Source organism: Marmota marmota, unplaced genomic scaffold (genome assembly GCF_001458135.2).
Source record: "Marmota marmota marmota unplaced genomic scaffold, marMar, whole genome shotgun sequence".
Lineage (NCBI taxonomy): Eukaryota > Metazoa > Chordata > Mammalia > Rodentia > Sciuridae > Marmota > Marmota marmota.
This window is the reverse complement of record NW_026000153.1, coordinates 14,735,639-14,749,085: the sequence shown is the minus strand read 5'-3', so window position 1 is coordinate 14,749,085 and position 13,447 is coordinate 14,735,639. Positions and strand designations below refer to the sequence as shown.

Here is a 13,447-nt window from a genome sequence, read left to right as displayed (position 1 = left end):
TTAAGACAGGTGGAATGGTAGGACTTGGTCATCTTTAATTGCTTGTGTGGTGTGTGAGGGAGGAAAATGGTTCTGGGATGCCTCTTAGTACTCTGACTTAAATGTCTTAAGTGGACTGACAGTTATTTGGTGAAATTGAGAGTACAGAAGACACAAAGCTGAAGAACATTTGTGGTATATGAAAATACACCCCTGCAGTGAGATCTGAGCTAAAGTGAAGTGAATACTGATAATTAAGAGGCAGGCTAAAGAAAGATTATAACTTAGAATGGTGACTGAGAAGTTGTGACTAAATGGCAGGAGGGAAATGAGAAATAGGTATGATGGAAGCCAGTGGAGAAGCGTTTCACATGCCAGAGAGTCATGAGAACTGAAGGACATTCATTGACTTTGAAACTAGGAAGGCGTTGGTGACCCTTCCCTGAATAACTTTGGTGGCCTAATTTAGGCAGAAGACTGTTCATATTGTGTTATTTAACACACTTAAGGAATGAAGAGATAATCAGTCATTTCTTTGTATAGTTTATTGTAGTGTTGAAGATGTTTTTTCTATCTCCACTTATTTAACGTTTATAACATATATAGAATTTAATACTGTTTTGAACTCAGACAAGGAATAAATCATTTTTTGTAGGATTTCCCCTCATCTCTTTCTGTAATATTTGTCATGCTTGTTAGTTTAAAATCTGATATCTCCCATATCCATTTTTTAAGGAGAAACTTGTTGTAGTAATTGTCTTTAATTTTCTCCCAAGCAATATACTGTGTGTTCATGTCTTCATAGCTTCTTGCAGGGATGGAACTGGTGTGCTAGGAAAATATGATGTATTTAAGCTTTTGTTATTTGGACCAAAAATAACAAAAAGTGTCCATATTGTGTTTTTCTTCTTTTGTTCAGCAGTGTTTATGTAGCTCATGGTGGTAAATTCAACAGTGGAGAGCAGTTGTTATTACTAAGGGAAGAGAAAGTTGGTTAGCAAGGGAAGTTGTCACAAAGCAATCAAGTCATGGAAGGCTGAATGAGTTCCCATTTCCCTGGGAATTTCTTGGCAACCTTGGGGAGAACAGTTGGCAATGGAGGCAGGGACAGCAGCCATTGGCTCTGGTACAATGAGTGACTCAGTACCCTGGGGCCCAGGGGCAGTGAGTGGGTAGCTCTCCTGAAGAACTGGTTAGAACCCTTACATCTCCTCCTGCTTTTACTCAACCCATATTGGGACTTTCAGGGAAAATTTCACAAAAGTTTTCTAGCTTTAAGATTGCTTTTTATTAAATTTATTCCCTTTCTTGAATCAAAGAAGGATTTAATGCCAGAGATGAAATCATATAGCAACTGAGAAGGTTTGAGAGTTTAAAGGATGGGCTGTTTTGGCTTTAAAGTAAGTCAGTGAAAAATTAGTATTTTGTTTTGTGGATTTCTAGAATACCTGTGATCAGGTATATTTTTCATAGGCTAAGTCCAGATGGAGGTCTTGCCTATCTCTAGGGTGTATCATCAGTGGAGAGTAAAATAAGCAGTAAGATGGGCTTTTCCCAAGTATGAAAGAACAGACGTTTGCTTTTCACACATGGAATGTAAGTGCGGCTTGCTCGCTAACTGTGACTAAAGAGCATGAAGCTGCATTGGCAACCATGTGGGTGTTGGGATTGCTAACTAGTGGATCTCTGTGAGCAGAAAAATGAAATCCTGTCTTCTGTTTCTTATTCATTCCACCCTGTGTCCATGGGGATGCAGCATTTGTGAAGGAATCAATTATCCATTTGTTAGTCAGAGGAGCCTTACAAATTATACATTAGCAGATTGATTTCTTAGGTTCACCATTGGGGGACTGATAGCTTAAGGTGGGATGATGAGGAGTGTCAGGGGAAAAGAAGTTGCCACAAAGAACACCATTAAAAGCAGCTTTTGAAATGACTGTGAATTTATTCCTAATTGAAGAGCTGGCATAATCCATACTAAGTGTATTTATTTCAAGCATTTTATATTAGTTAATTGATTATCACATGAGGTGTACATATTGGTAATTTTGCCTTTTCTTTAAATTTAAGATCTTGAGACCACCTGTAGTGGACTTGGGTTTAGAAGGTATGTGCTGGTTCTCACCCCCTCCTGCTTACTCGAACTTCTTTTTTTTTTTTTTTTTTTTTTCCATTAAGGAAACATTTTTGTATGTTCTATGGTGTCAGCTTGACATTATTGATTTTTGAACAGACTCTGTTGTATTGTCCAGAATTCCAAACATGGCTCCATTAGGAATAAAATTGTAGCTAATGGAAAATACAGCTGAGGCACTTCTCTCTGGTCTTCTTTGGTTCCTTTCCTTTTTCCACATCTACTCCAGTAACCCATTTTTGCAAACACATGCCCCAAATTGTATGTTTAGATGTGACATTTTCTGTTTCTCAGCTGTTAGGCTAAAAGGTATAGGAAATCAGTCATTGAAGAAACACAAAATTCTGCACTGTCAAATTTCCTTCCAAGTTTATGGACATCCTACAGCCAACCTTTCTGTTGTTTCTTTGTTTCCAGTGTATAGAAACAACTGCCCAAATATGTCAGGCATTTTGTTCCTGGCTATGGGAGGAATGATTACAGATGCCATGCCAGTTGCAAGTACCACTTACTGTAACAGTTGTAACATTGAAATCCTTTTGTTTATTTGTCCTTTATTAAATAATGTGGAGCTGTTATAAAAATGGAATATGCATAGTGATGATACGCATATCATTCAAAATAAAAATTTGTGGAATAGTGCCCTAGAATGATGGTTTTTAAAATTAATATTGATATTGGTTTTTTTTTTTTTGTTTTTTAATTAATGAGTGCACTCCTTAACCCTGTTTTAAAAATATTTTCTGATTACGCACACAAAAAATACTTGCAGAAAGCTAACTAAAACATAGAAGGTAAAACCAATGCTAGTATTTTGGAGTATCTACTCCAGTCACATATGTGATATGCACATATCTATAAATAAGGTAATTCTGTAAACATTGGATCATATTTAAGTAGAGTTAGCCAGATTTCAAGGTTTGAGAGTACAGTTCTCCAGGTTGCCAAGTCTACCCAACTGCAATTTCTGAGGATTCCCAAAACCTTCCACGTTTGTTTGGTAAAAGACACACCAAACTCACAGAAAGCTGTCACACACTCATGTGTCAGGATTTTTATTGAGGCTTTGTTATGTGGGCACGATTGACACATTATCCATGTGGTTGATATCAGCTTCCAGGTTGACTGATAACCATGACTCAAAGTCCCAACCCTAAATCACACGATTGTTCTTTTCTGCATGGCCAGTCCTCATTCTGAGACTTTTGGAGGTAGGAAGGCCCCCTCTAATGTCAGGTGAGGCCAGCTATCTGACTTAAACCAAGACATTTCTATCAGTTATGACAGGGATTACTTCCTAGAAGCCAAGGGAAAGACCAGACTTCTCTCTGGACAAAGCCAAATATTTTATGACATAGTACCTTTTTAAAAAAAATACCTTTAATTAATTAGTTAATTAATTTTTTAGAGAGAGAGAGAGAGAGAATTTTTTAATGTTTATGTTTTAGTTTTTGGCGGACACAACATCAACATCTTTGTTTGTATGTGGTGCTGAGGATTGAACCCGGGCCTGACGCATGCCAGGTGAGCACACTACCGCTTGAGCCACATCCCCAGCCCTTTATTTATTTATTTTTATGTGGTGCTGAGGATCAAACCCAGGGTCTCGCATGTGCAAGGCGAGCACTCTACCACTGAGCCACAATCCCAACCTGCTTTTTTAAATTATATTTTTTAATACTTAGATTCCTTGCTGTTAGAAATTTAGGTAGTTTTCATTTCTTAATATCTTATAAAAGAAAAGCACTTTTCCTTGGTTATGATATGTGATGTATATCTTTAAGAATTTGATACACTGCCAAATACCTTTCAGAAACTTTTCAAATTTGAATCACCATCATGAGCGTTAGAGTGTTATTTTTGTACTTCCTTGATTGAACTAGATGTGTAAAATTTCTTTGCTGATTCCATAAGTACAATATCTCATTTTTTAGTTTTTAGTTTTAGGTACATTATTTGTTATGAGTGAGTTCAACTCTTTGTAACGTACAATTTATATTAATTCTTTTGCAAGTTGAGTGTTTACTTGGTTTGATTTTAGTGAGTAAAAAATTCAGATTTCTTCAAAAGCTACTCTAAAGAAAAATTTAAGTTGATTAATAAATTATAAATCTTTTTCAGTTTACATGATAAAGGGTAAATATTTTTAATCTATGATAATTTTCTATGAATCAATTTAAAAGTTATAGACATCTCAGTAGGAAAATTGTCTCTTTATTCATGCCTAGAGCCTACAATTTAAGATTACAGTTTTTACTGATGTATTAACTAGCTTCTCTCTTAAGTTGGTTTAAAATAGTCCAAGAAATAGAAGATATTTGTACTTTGACTTCAAAAATAGAGAAGGAAGTAGATGTAGCACATAGTCTTCTGCTGAATACCTCACTTTCTAAACGGGTCAATGTGATTGTATTGATTTTGTGAGAAACATAATTCAAGTGTGATTTATAATAATTTAAAGGTAATCACTAATAAAATAAAAGTAGAATGAATAGCATCTAATTCCTGCCTATAAAAAAGAAAAGAATTTGAGTATTATAGCAAAAGAATAAAAATGAAATGGGAAAACATAATTCTAAAATCTATGAAATAATGTAGTAACTAGAGCTGTGTTAAATAGGTCAGATATTCTTACAAAAAAAAGCCTCAGCATTGGACATATTACATCAAAAAGATGTGAGGAAATATACATCATAAAAAGCCAAACAAAAATTAAGCCTGTTGGCAATAGAAACAGAATAAAAAGTAGAGTTTAAAGCAAAAGAACATTAACCAGTAGAAGGCATATTGTATTGATTTTGTTTACAAGTTAAAAGGAAAATATAACAGTTAAACCCTTTGATATGCCAAATTGTGTAGCATTTAGTATAAAAACCAAACTTCATTTTAAATTCAAGGAGAAATGGACAAAACTATAAGAAGTTTTTAAATTTAAAACGTTTTTAATTAGTCTGATAGATGAAGAAAACAGTAAAGAAATATATAGAGACATTAAATGATACAAATAACATGGTTTTTAAAATGTACATTTATCCAGAAGTAAAGAATATGAATTATTTTAAAGCTATGATATCTTAGGTTACAAAGAATGTTCTAGTCAGCTTTTTCACTGCTGTAATGTAAAGACTTGACAGGAACAGTTTTAAGAAGTAAAAGTTTATTTGGGGACTCATAGTTTCAGAGGTCTCAGTTCATCCAAGGCCAGCTCAATTCCTTGTGGCTTTAGGTGACAGAAGAGTTTGGCAGAGGAAAGCAACTAGGAACATGGCACCAGAAAGCAGAGAGAGCTGTCTGCTCCACAAGGATAAAATATATACACCAAAGCACATCTCTAGGGATCCACCTCCTCTAGCCACACCCTACCTACTTACATAGTTACTACTCAGTTAATCCCTGTCAGGCAATTGATTAATGGATTGATTAGGTTAAGGTTATTGTAACCCAGTCATAACCTCTAAACGTTCTTGCATTGCTCATACATTAGCTTTTGGAGGATACCTAATATCTCCACCATAACAAAGAGACATCATTAAATTTTTGAAATATAAAAATTATATAACCACAGTGCAGTCACACTAGAATGTCCACCCCACCCTCCCTGTTCTCCACCGTTCTAGGGATCAAACTAAAGCCTTGCTAGCCAAGTGCTCTACAACTGAGCTATACTCCCAACCCTTAGAATTTATTAATGACACAGGTAAATAAGCAGCTATAGCAGCCCTCTGTTATTCATGTTTTTGTTCTTCTTTGGTCAGCTGTCCAAAAGAAAACATTAGATGGAATGTACTAGAAACAAATAATTTATAATTGATCATTGTTCTGAGTTGTGTAATGAAATCTCTTGCTATCTTACCTAGAGTGTGAATCATTCCTTTATCTAGCATATCCTTGTTTTATATGCTACGTGCCTGTTAGTCACTTAGTAGCTGTTTTGGCATCAGATCTTCTGTTTTAGTACCAGTGTTTATAAATAGGATTTGGTATCCACTGGATGTCTTAGACTGAATCCTCTATAGATAAGGGGATTATAACGTTGACATCCTTGGAAATGAAACGAAATAAAATGACTTCTCAAAGCAGAAGTGATTATTATAATTACATATTATTTTCTGGTCTTTGTTTTGTGGCCAGTGATAAATGGAAAAGTATTATGCACAAATTCTGTACAAATAGACCTGGCAGCCCTTCCGGATCACAGTTTTCTCCCTTCCCTAGAGGCAGTCACTATGTTGACTTTTGCAGTAAGAACTTTTTAGATTTTCTTTTTTGTTTTACACCCTGTGTGTGCTCCCCCACATGTGTAATATTGTTTTGTCTATTTGTGTTAATTGGATTGTGCATGTCAGGAAGGAGGCAAGAATGCTTACTATCATTGCTGTACTTAGAATGAAATTGTCAAACAAGGTAAGACCTAAAGGGAAAAGTATAAAACTTTGTTCAATGACATTGAAGAAAATCTAAGTAAATAGAGGAATGCTGTGTGTTTATGGATTAGAAGAATCAGTACCATTAACAAAAGGTAAGGTCTCAACAGTCTACTATTAAGTGCAGTACAATTTATTTGCTAACCACTGATAAATACCCTTTATGAGACTGAGAAATTTTTCTCCTTGTATGCTAGGAGTTTACTACTTTCTGCGTTTATTGAGAGGACCTGTGATTTTTGTCTTTTATTAATGTAGAAAAGTATACTGACTGAGCATGGTTACACACATCTATAATCCCAGTGACCTGGGAGGCTGAGCAGGAAGATCCCATGTTTGAGCCAGCCTAGGCAACAGTGAGCCCCTTTTTCAAAACAAAATTTTAAAATAAAGGGCTGGGAATGTAGTTCAGTGGTAGAGTGCTCCTGGGTTTAATTCCCAGTACCAACAAAACAAAATACACATACACAAACACACACACACACACAGACACACATACACATACAGATTGATATCTCTCTGTTAAACCAGCTTTTTATTTCTAGGATAAACTATCTTTGTTAATAGTTCTTTGGGGGATTTTTCCTTTTGTTTTCTGAAGAGCAAATGTGAAATCATTACAAGCATAGGGTAAACAAATGCAAAGGCTGGTGAAACAACAAAAGGTCATCATAATTGTAATAGAGAGAAGGAGGGGGAAGAAGCGATAGGTCAGAAGTTGGAGGGAGGGCGGGAGCCAGATCATTTGTGACTACAGATCATACTAAAAAGTTTGGCTTTAATCTTGAGATGGGGGGCCACTGGAGAGTTTTAAACAAAGTAGTAACATCTTCTGAACCAGTTAACAGTGTCACTTTGGGAAAGTTAGGGCAGGACAAGGTCAACTATTGAGGAGACTCTTATGATAATCCATATAAGAATGATAGTGATTTGGACCAGGATGGCAACTTAGGGATAGTGAAATGTGGTTGAAGTCTTGATAAATTTTGTCTGAAGAGGTGATAGAATTTCTGACAGATATGATAGAGAGTGGGAAAGAAAGATGAGATACAGAAATGACTCCATGGTGTTTGCCTTGGGGAACTGGAAAATGTAGAAGTCATTAACTGAGATGGGAAGCACATCAGGAAGATCCCCTTCAGAAGGAAATATGAAGATCTTAGGTTTGGTTATACTCTAGATGAAATGCCTATTAGGCATCCAAGTACAGTTATAAAATAACAGTCATATATTGTTCTGGAATAGGGAGAGATAAGGTCTGTAGATATAAATTTAGGAGTCATTTTATCGTCTGTAACAAAGAATACCAACATTGAGTACAGATGTAAAAGAGGAGAGACACAAAGACAAAACTATTAGATATGGAAATCAGGAGAGGAAGAATATCCAGCAAAAGAGACAGACAGAGCAGCCATAAATTTAAAAGAAAACCAGACAAATGTGGTGTCATGGAAGTAAAGAGAAGGGCATATCAGTACGTTATATGCTCCTTTAGGATTAAGTAAGTTTCAATTGAATAGTGACCATTATCTTTAACAGTTTTGGGTCATTTTATCTTAAAATTTATATGGAAGAATGAATATTTGATAAAGCCAAGCAAAATAGTGGAAACTGAGATAGGAGCTTACCTTCCTAGATGTCAGGACATACTATATGCAACCTGTTTAATTAAATCAGTGTTGAATTGGTGTAAAAAATGGACAGAGAGATCATTCTTAAAAATGCAGAAGGTTTTTTCTGTATATGAATATTTATTATATGATAAACATAGTTTTCTTCAGGAGTAGATCAGGATAGATTATTTAATAACTGGGGCTAGCCCAACTGGGTATCCATTTGGCAGAAAATAAAATGAATCCCAAAAGGATTTAAGGCATAAATATAATAAATAAAGCAGTAACCATCTTTGGAGAAAAGGAGAAAACAAATATAATGTCCGGGTGAATATAAAACAAGAAACATGTTAATAGAAAAATAATGAGCCAACATTTTAGAGGAGAGCAAATCAATTGACCAATAGACTAAGAAAAACACCTTAAGTATATTAGTAGTCAGGGAAATGAATCAATGAATATTGATCATTGGTAGAAAAATAAGTTTAAAAAATCTTCTGTTGCTAGCAGAGACAGGAGGGAAAGGGGATTATCATACTTTAAATGGAGTTGTGTTTTTTTTCCCCTGTAATATTGCTAATGTGATGGTATAATTTTCTATCCAGGGAGAAACGTGTTGTAATGAAAAGTTCAGTTTATTTGTTCTTAGAATATCATTGTGTGGTTCAGCCACTTAGTACCCTGACTTTAGACCACCTACATAAAGTCTTTTAGCTTCATTTTCCTAGTGAGATGAAGGTCATCATCCTTAGCTGATCACTTCTAAAGCTGAATGTCAGATAATGTGTCATTCAGAACTTTGGATAGGACAAAGAGGAGAGAGGGGAAGAGAGGGACCAGGGGATAGGAAAGATAATGGAATGAGATGGACATCATTACCCCAAGTACATGTATGAAGACAGGAATGGTGGGATTCTACTTTATGTACAACCAGAGAAATGAAAAATTATGCTTCATAAGTGTACTATGAATTGAAATGCCTTCTGCTGTCATGTATAACAAATTAGAATAAGTAAATAAATTAAAAAAAATGTGATTCAGAGAATATTAGGACAGGCCCTGAACCTTTCAGTAATGGAGTCCAAGAACAAGTACGTAACTTTTGACATGTGTAAGGAAAGAAAAGTTACTTATAACTTGCAGTAAGAAAAAAAAAAGTGGTGGGTGGGTGGGGGAGAAGGCTTGATTTCTTGGTTGCATTTAGCACTAGGTCTCAGTTTTGTAGGTATAACAGCACTGCCCAATAGAATGCTCTTGTGATGAGGAAGATGTTGTGATCCATGTGTTTTCCAGTATGGTAGCCACCGGTCACATGACTTTTGAGCAGTTAACATGTTATTACTAAGTAACTGAATTTTTAAATTTTAAGGAATTTAACGTACAATTTAAATTGTTACATGTAGATAGTATTATAGTAAAGAGGACAAAAAAAATCTAGTCTACATGCACCTATTGTAACTTGAAACAGATCATAAAAGGTTGCTGTTTAAAGTACAATCAGAGCTATATGGGATTTGTACTTGAAGAGAGTAAAATGGATATTAAAATGTTGTTTGGTACAAAGAAGGTCCGAATGAGGGAACTGTTGACAGAAGATATTCAATTCGAGGAAGCATTAATCCAAGGAAGACTCCCTAGCCAGAAGTCAGCCTTGCTCTTATAGGTGCTTTCTTAGTGCAGCATTTGTTTTTGTCTTTGCAGTTTGTTGACTGCCCAAAACAGTGTTCCCTTTGCAGTGTGTGTCTTCACTTCTTGCTCTCAAGGTTGTAGCCCTGGCTCTGCTCTTTTCTCTGTTGTGGGTCTTTGCTGTGAGCTTCAAAATGGACCACATACCTGTCTTCAAGGAGCTTTCCTTTTCTAACATTCTAGGACCTTTTAAAAAGTGAGCTTATTTTTCATGGACTGCATCACGAGAGTGTTGCTTGTGCCATGATTTAGGGATCCAGATGTGAAGGATTCTGTGCCAGCTGTCTCATCCTATACATGGGAATGTCTCTCAGCAGCATCTTTCAATGTGTAAGAAATAACATTTTGGCTGATACTTTAAATATACGAAATAGAAAATCTGGAAAAAGTTGGGGTTTCTGCACATGTCTGTGAAACAAAGGTGTATTTTACTGTATTTATTTGCAAAATAGAATACATCTCTGACTCATGGATTAAACTAATAAACAACTTATACTACTTAAATTTTACAAAGAGCAAAGGTATTTGATTATTGATATATGGTTTCCTGAAGTTTTATGTGTCCTTTTTGTTTGTTTTTTATAGAGTCCAGTGAAGATAAATCAGATTAGCCTGGATGAAAGCGGAGAACACATGGGCGTGTGTTCAGAGGATGGCAAGGTATGGTGAGGACAGGGTCTTGTCCAAGTTCCTGGTCCAGCACTGAGTGCTATGATTTTATCCGACCCCAGGTGATCGGAAATGCATTCTGCTTACTATATACCTGCATTAAGAGAACCCTGATTATTCTTTTGAATATTGGACTTGCTTCTGATTGCTTATTATTAAAGTAAAATATATTTTGCACAAATGTACCTTAGGAAATGTAATTACAAGAATGTCAATAATATAACTAGTATTAAGCTGATTAACAGCTGTGGCAGGGTGACGTGTCACCTTAATCATTACTTCTATGCCACTTATACCTCAGTGACTAGTTTGCAGTTCCTGCAAGACAGTAGCTTAATGCCTTTCTGCCATAAATCCACAAAATTGGATTTTGTGGGCATGATTTCTGTAGGCTGGTGGTTTTCATTTTCACACACAAGTTATGAATGTTTCTCTTGAATTATAGAATCTTTTGATAAGCAATCATAGTTTATCAGAAGAATAAAGTGTCTTACAATGGCCACATTAAATAAATGTAAAATCAATATATGTACAGTTTTCTAAAAACCTGGCACCTACTTCCTTGACCGAGGACATACATCATTTGTGCAGTGTATAACTAACAATTATCAGTGCTTCATGCTGATGTTGAGCTGTGACATTTAGTGGTTGCAGTGATTGATTTTTCACTTATAAGAATGTCTTTTTTGTTTTTAAGTCGATAGAAGTCTTTTCTAATGTTGGTTTGCAATGATAAAATTCTAATGCACAGTGTATTTAAGCTACTTTTCTACAATAACAGTTTAAGAAGAGACTGCATTAAGAATCATTATAGAACCTTACGTATTCCCTACTGAATAGAGATTTCCTAATCTAATTTTGTATTTTTATGGGCTTTAAATTCAGTGGGCCATTAAGATGAGCAAATTAAAAACAATATACTCAGTAAAAAGAGTTATAACCATTTGTATCTATTAACAATGTTATATTTATTAATCTATTAATAAAAGCAACGTGAAATCTTTTTGACATGAGAATGCATTTTGTATATCGAAGTCTAATGTTGCCCAAAAAGTCTTTTGAAACAGTAATTGGAACACTAGTGCTTTTCAAAAAGCACTGTCAAATTTTCCAGTACTTTGTGAAATTCTGAGATGAACGTAGTTGTCAGAGGAGAGGAGGAAAGAGTTAGTTTGTGCAGAAATTGAGAAAAATCATCCACACTATTGAAACACTTTTATGTTCATGTATTTGCAAAGAAAGTTAATTTTCATGTTGTTTTCTTAAATGCAAAAAATTTATTCCAGACTGATAACCAATTTAATTTGATGAAAGAATATTTAAGGTTTTAATTGCATATAGAGTTTTTGCTAAGATATTTTAGGAATTTTCAGAAATGTTGAAGAATTACTGTGAAAATGGAATATTTTAACTACTTCATCTGGTGCATAGTGACATGACCCCGAGATATCTCATGGTACCCTTGTTAACAAACACCTTTGTTTGCCTATTTTAGTAAAGTTTATGACTGCCATATTTTCATATTGACCCATGATGTATTTTAAAAAATGGTTTTCTCACATTTTATTAGCATTAATAGAAAGAAAAGTAAATCTTCAGAGTACACATGTTTATTTTAGCCAGTCATTATCATAGGTTAATGAGTGTTGTGAAAATTGAGAAACTAATACAGAATGATACACTAATGTGAGTAATGACGATTAAAGCCAAGGATGTTTACAAAGATAAATCCCAGCTATTCAGTCTTAATGCATCTTTTGTTTAAAATATTTTGTTGTTGTTGTTGTAGTTGGACATAATACCTTTATTTTATTTATTTATTTTTATGTGATGCTGAGGATCAAACCCAGGGCCTTGCACATGCAAGGCAGGCGCTCTACTGCTGAGTCACAAGTCCAGACGCCCTAATGCATCTTTAAATGGCTGTTGTGATCTTTGCTTTTTGAGTGTGTTAAGATAAATAGTTATTTATCTTTATTTCGAAGATAACCTTTGATATTTGCATTTATTTTTAAAGTCATATTTCTAAGAGTTGGTTAAAATTTACCCTGTTTGCTCACAGGGACTCATTTCTGTTCTTTTTTCCCCATGACTTCTCTTTAGTTGTGTTCTAAATTTTGAAATACACAAATGCATTTATCTTATGTGCATGTGTCTACATATATATTCAGTTTTATTTTACTGGCATGTTATAGGTTTACTTTCAGGATGAAGACATACAGGGTTTCTCATCTCTTGCATATGTTCCCTTTAGTATTATAAAATTCTGGGTCAAAATCTTTTCTCTCCAAATTTTGGAGATGTTACTCTCATTTTTCTGACACTTTGTAGGCCTTGGAGCTTGACTAATAATAATAATAATAATAATAATAATAATAGGCTTGTCTAATAATAACAATAAGAAGAAACAGCAATAATAAATGGTCCTATAATTCATTTTGGCACTTTATGTCTAGTTTTGGTCTCTTTTCATTAATTTTGTCTGGAATTTAGTAAATCCTTTTGATCCATATACTAAAGTATTGTTTTCATTTCAGGAAAGTTTACCTCAGTTATAATTTTGATTATTACTTCAGTTCCATTTGTTTTCATTTCTTCAAAGAAATTCAATAATACATGGCTGGAGGCAGTATTACTTAGAGGCCAAGTGCAAAGCTGCGTTCAGCTTTTTGGGCTGGTATTCCTGCTCTGCTGCCCTGAGGTGTGTGCATTGCTTGGCTTCCCAGTTCCTCCATTGCCTCAGCTGGACAGGGGGTGCAAAAGGAGACCTTCATGGAAATGTCATGAGGTGCCACTCAATTACAAATCACCTTTTTTTTTTTTTTTTGGCCATTTATTTCCTCTTTGTGGCCTAGCCTGTTTCCCTCTTCTATTATAGTACTTAAATTTTTCAATGCAAAAGGTAGAATGGATAAGTACTGTTAACTCCCTCCCCCCCCCCT

At 34.9% G+C, this 13,447-nt stretch overlaps 1 protein-coding gene across 2 annotated transcripts in view; it reads left to right on the top strand.

Annotated features, from left to right (window-relative positions):
• Vps41 (VPS41 subunit of HOPS complex) overlaps window positions 1-13,447 on the top strand; it is a 169,255-nt gene that overhangs the window by 62,842 nt on the left and 92,966 nt on the right. For both annotated transcript variants that reach the window (XM_015490238.2, XM_048786477.1), the window contains one exon: window positions 10,422-10,496. In XM_015490238.2, the coding sequence (XP_015345724.1) occupies window positions 10,422-10,496 (75 nt within the window). The remainder of the gene's footprint in view (window positions 1-10,421; window positions 10,497-13,447) is intronic.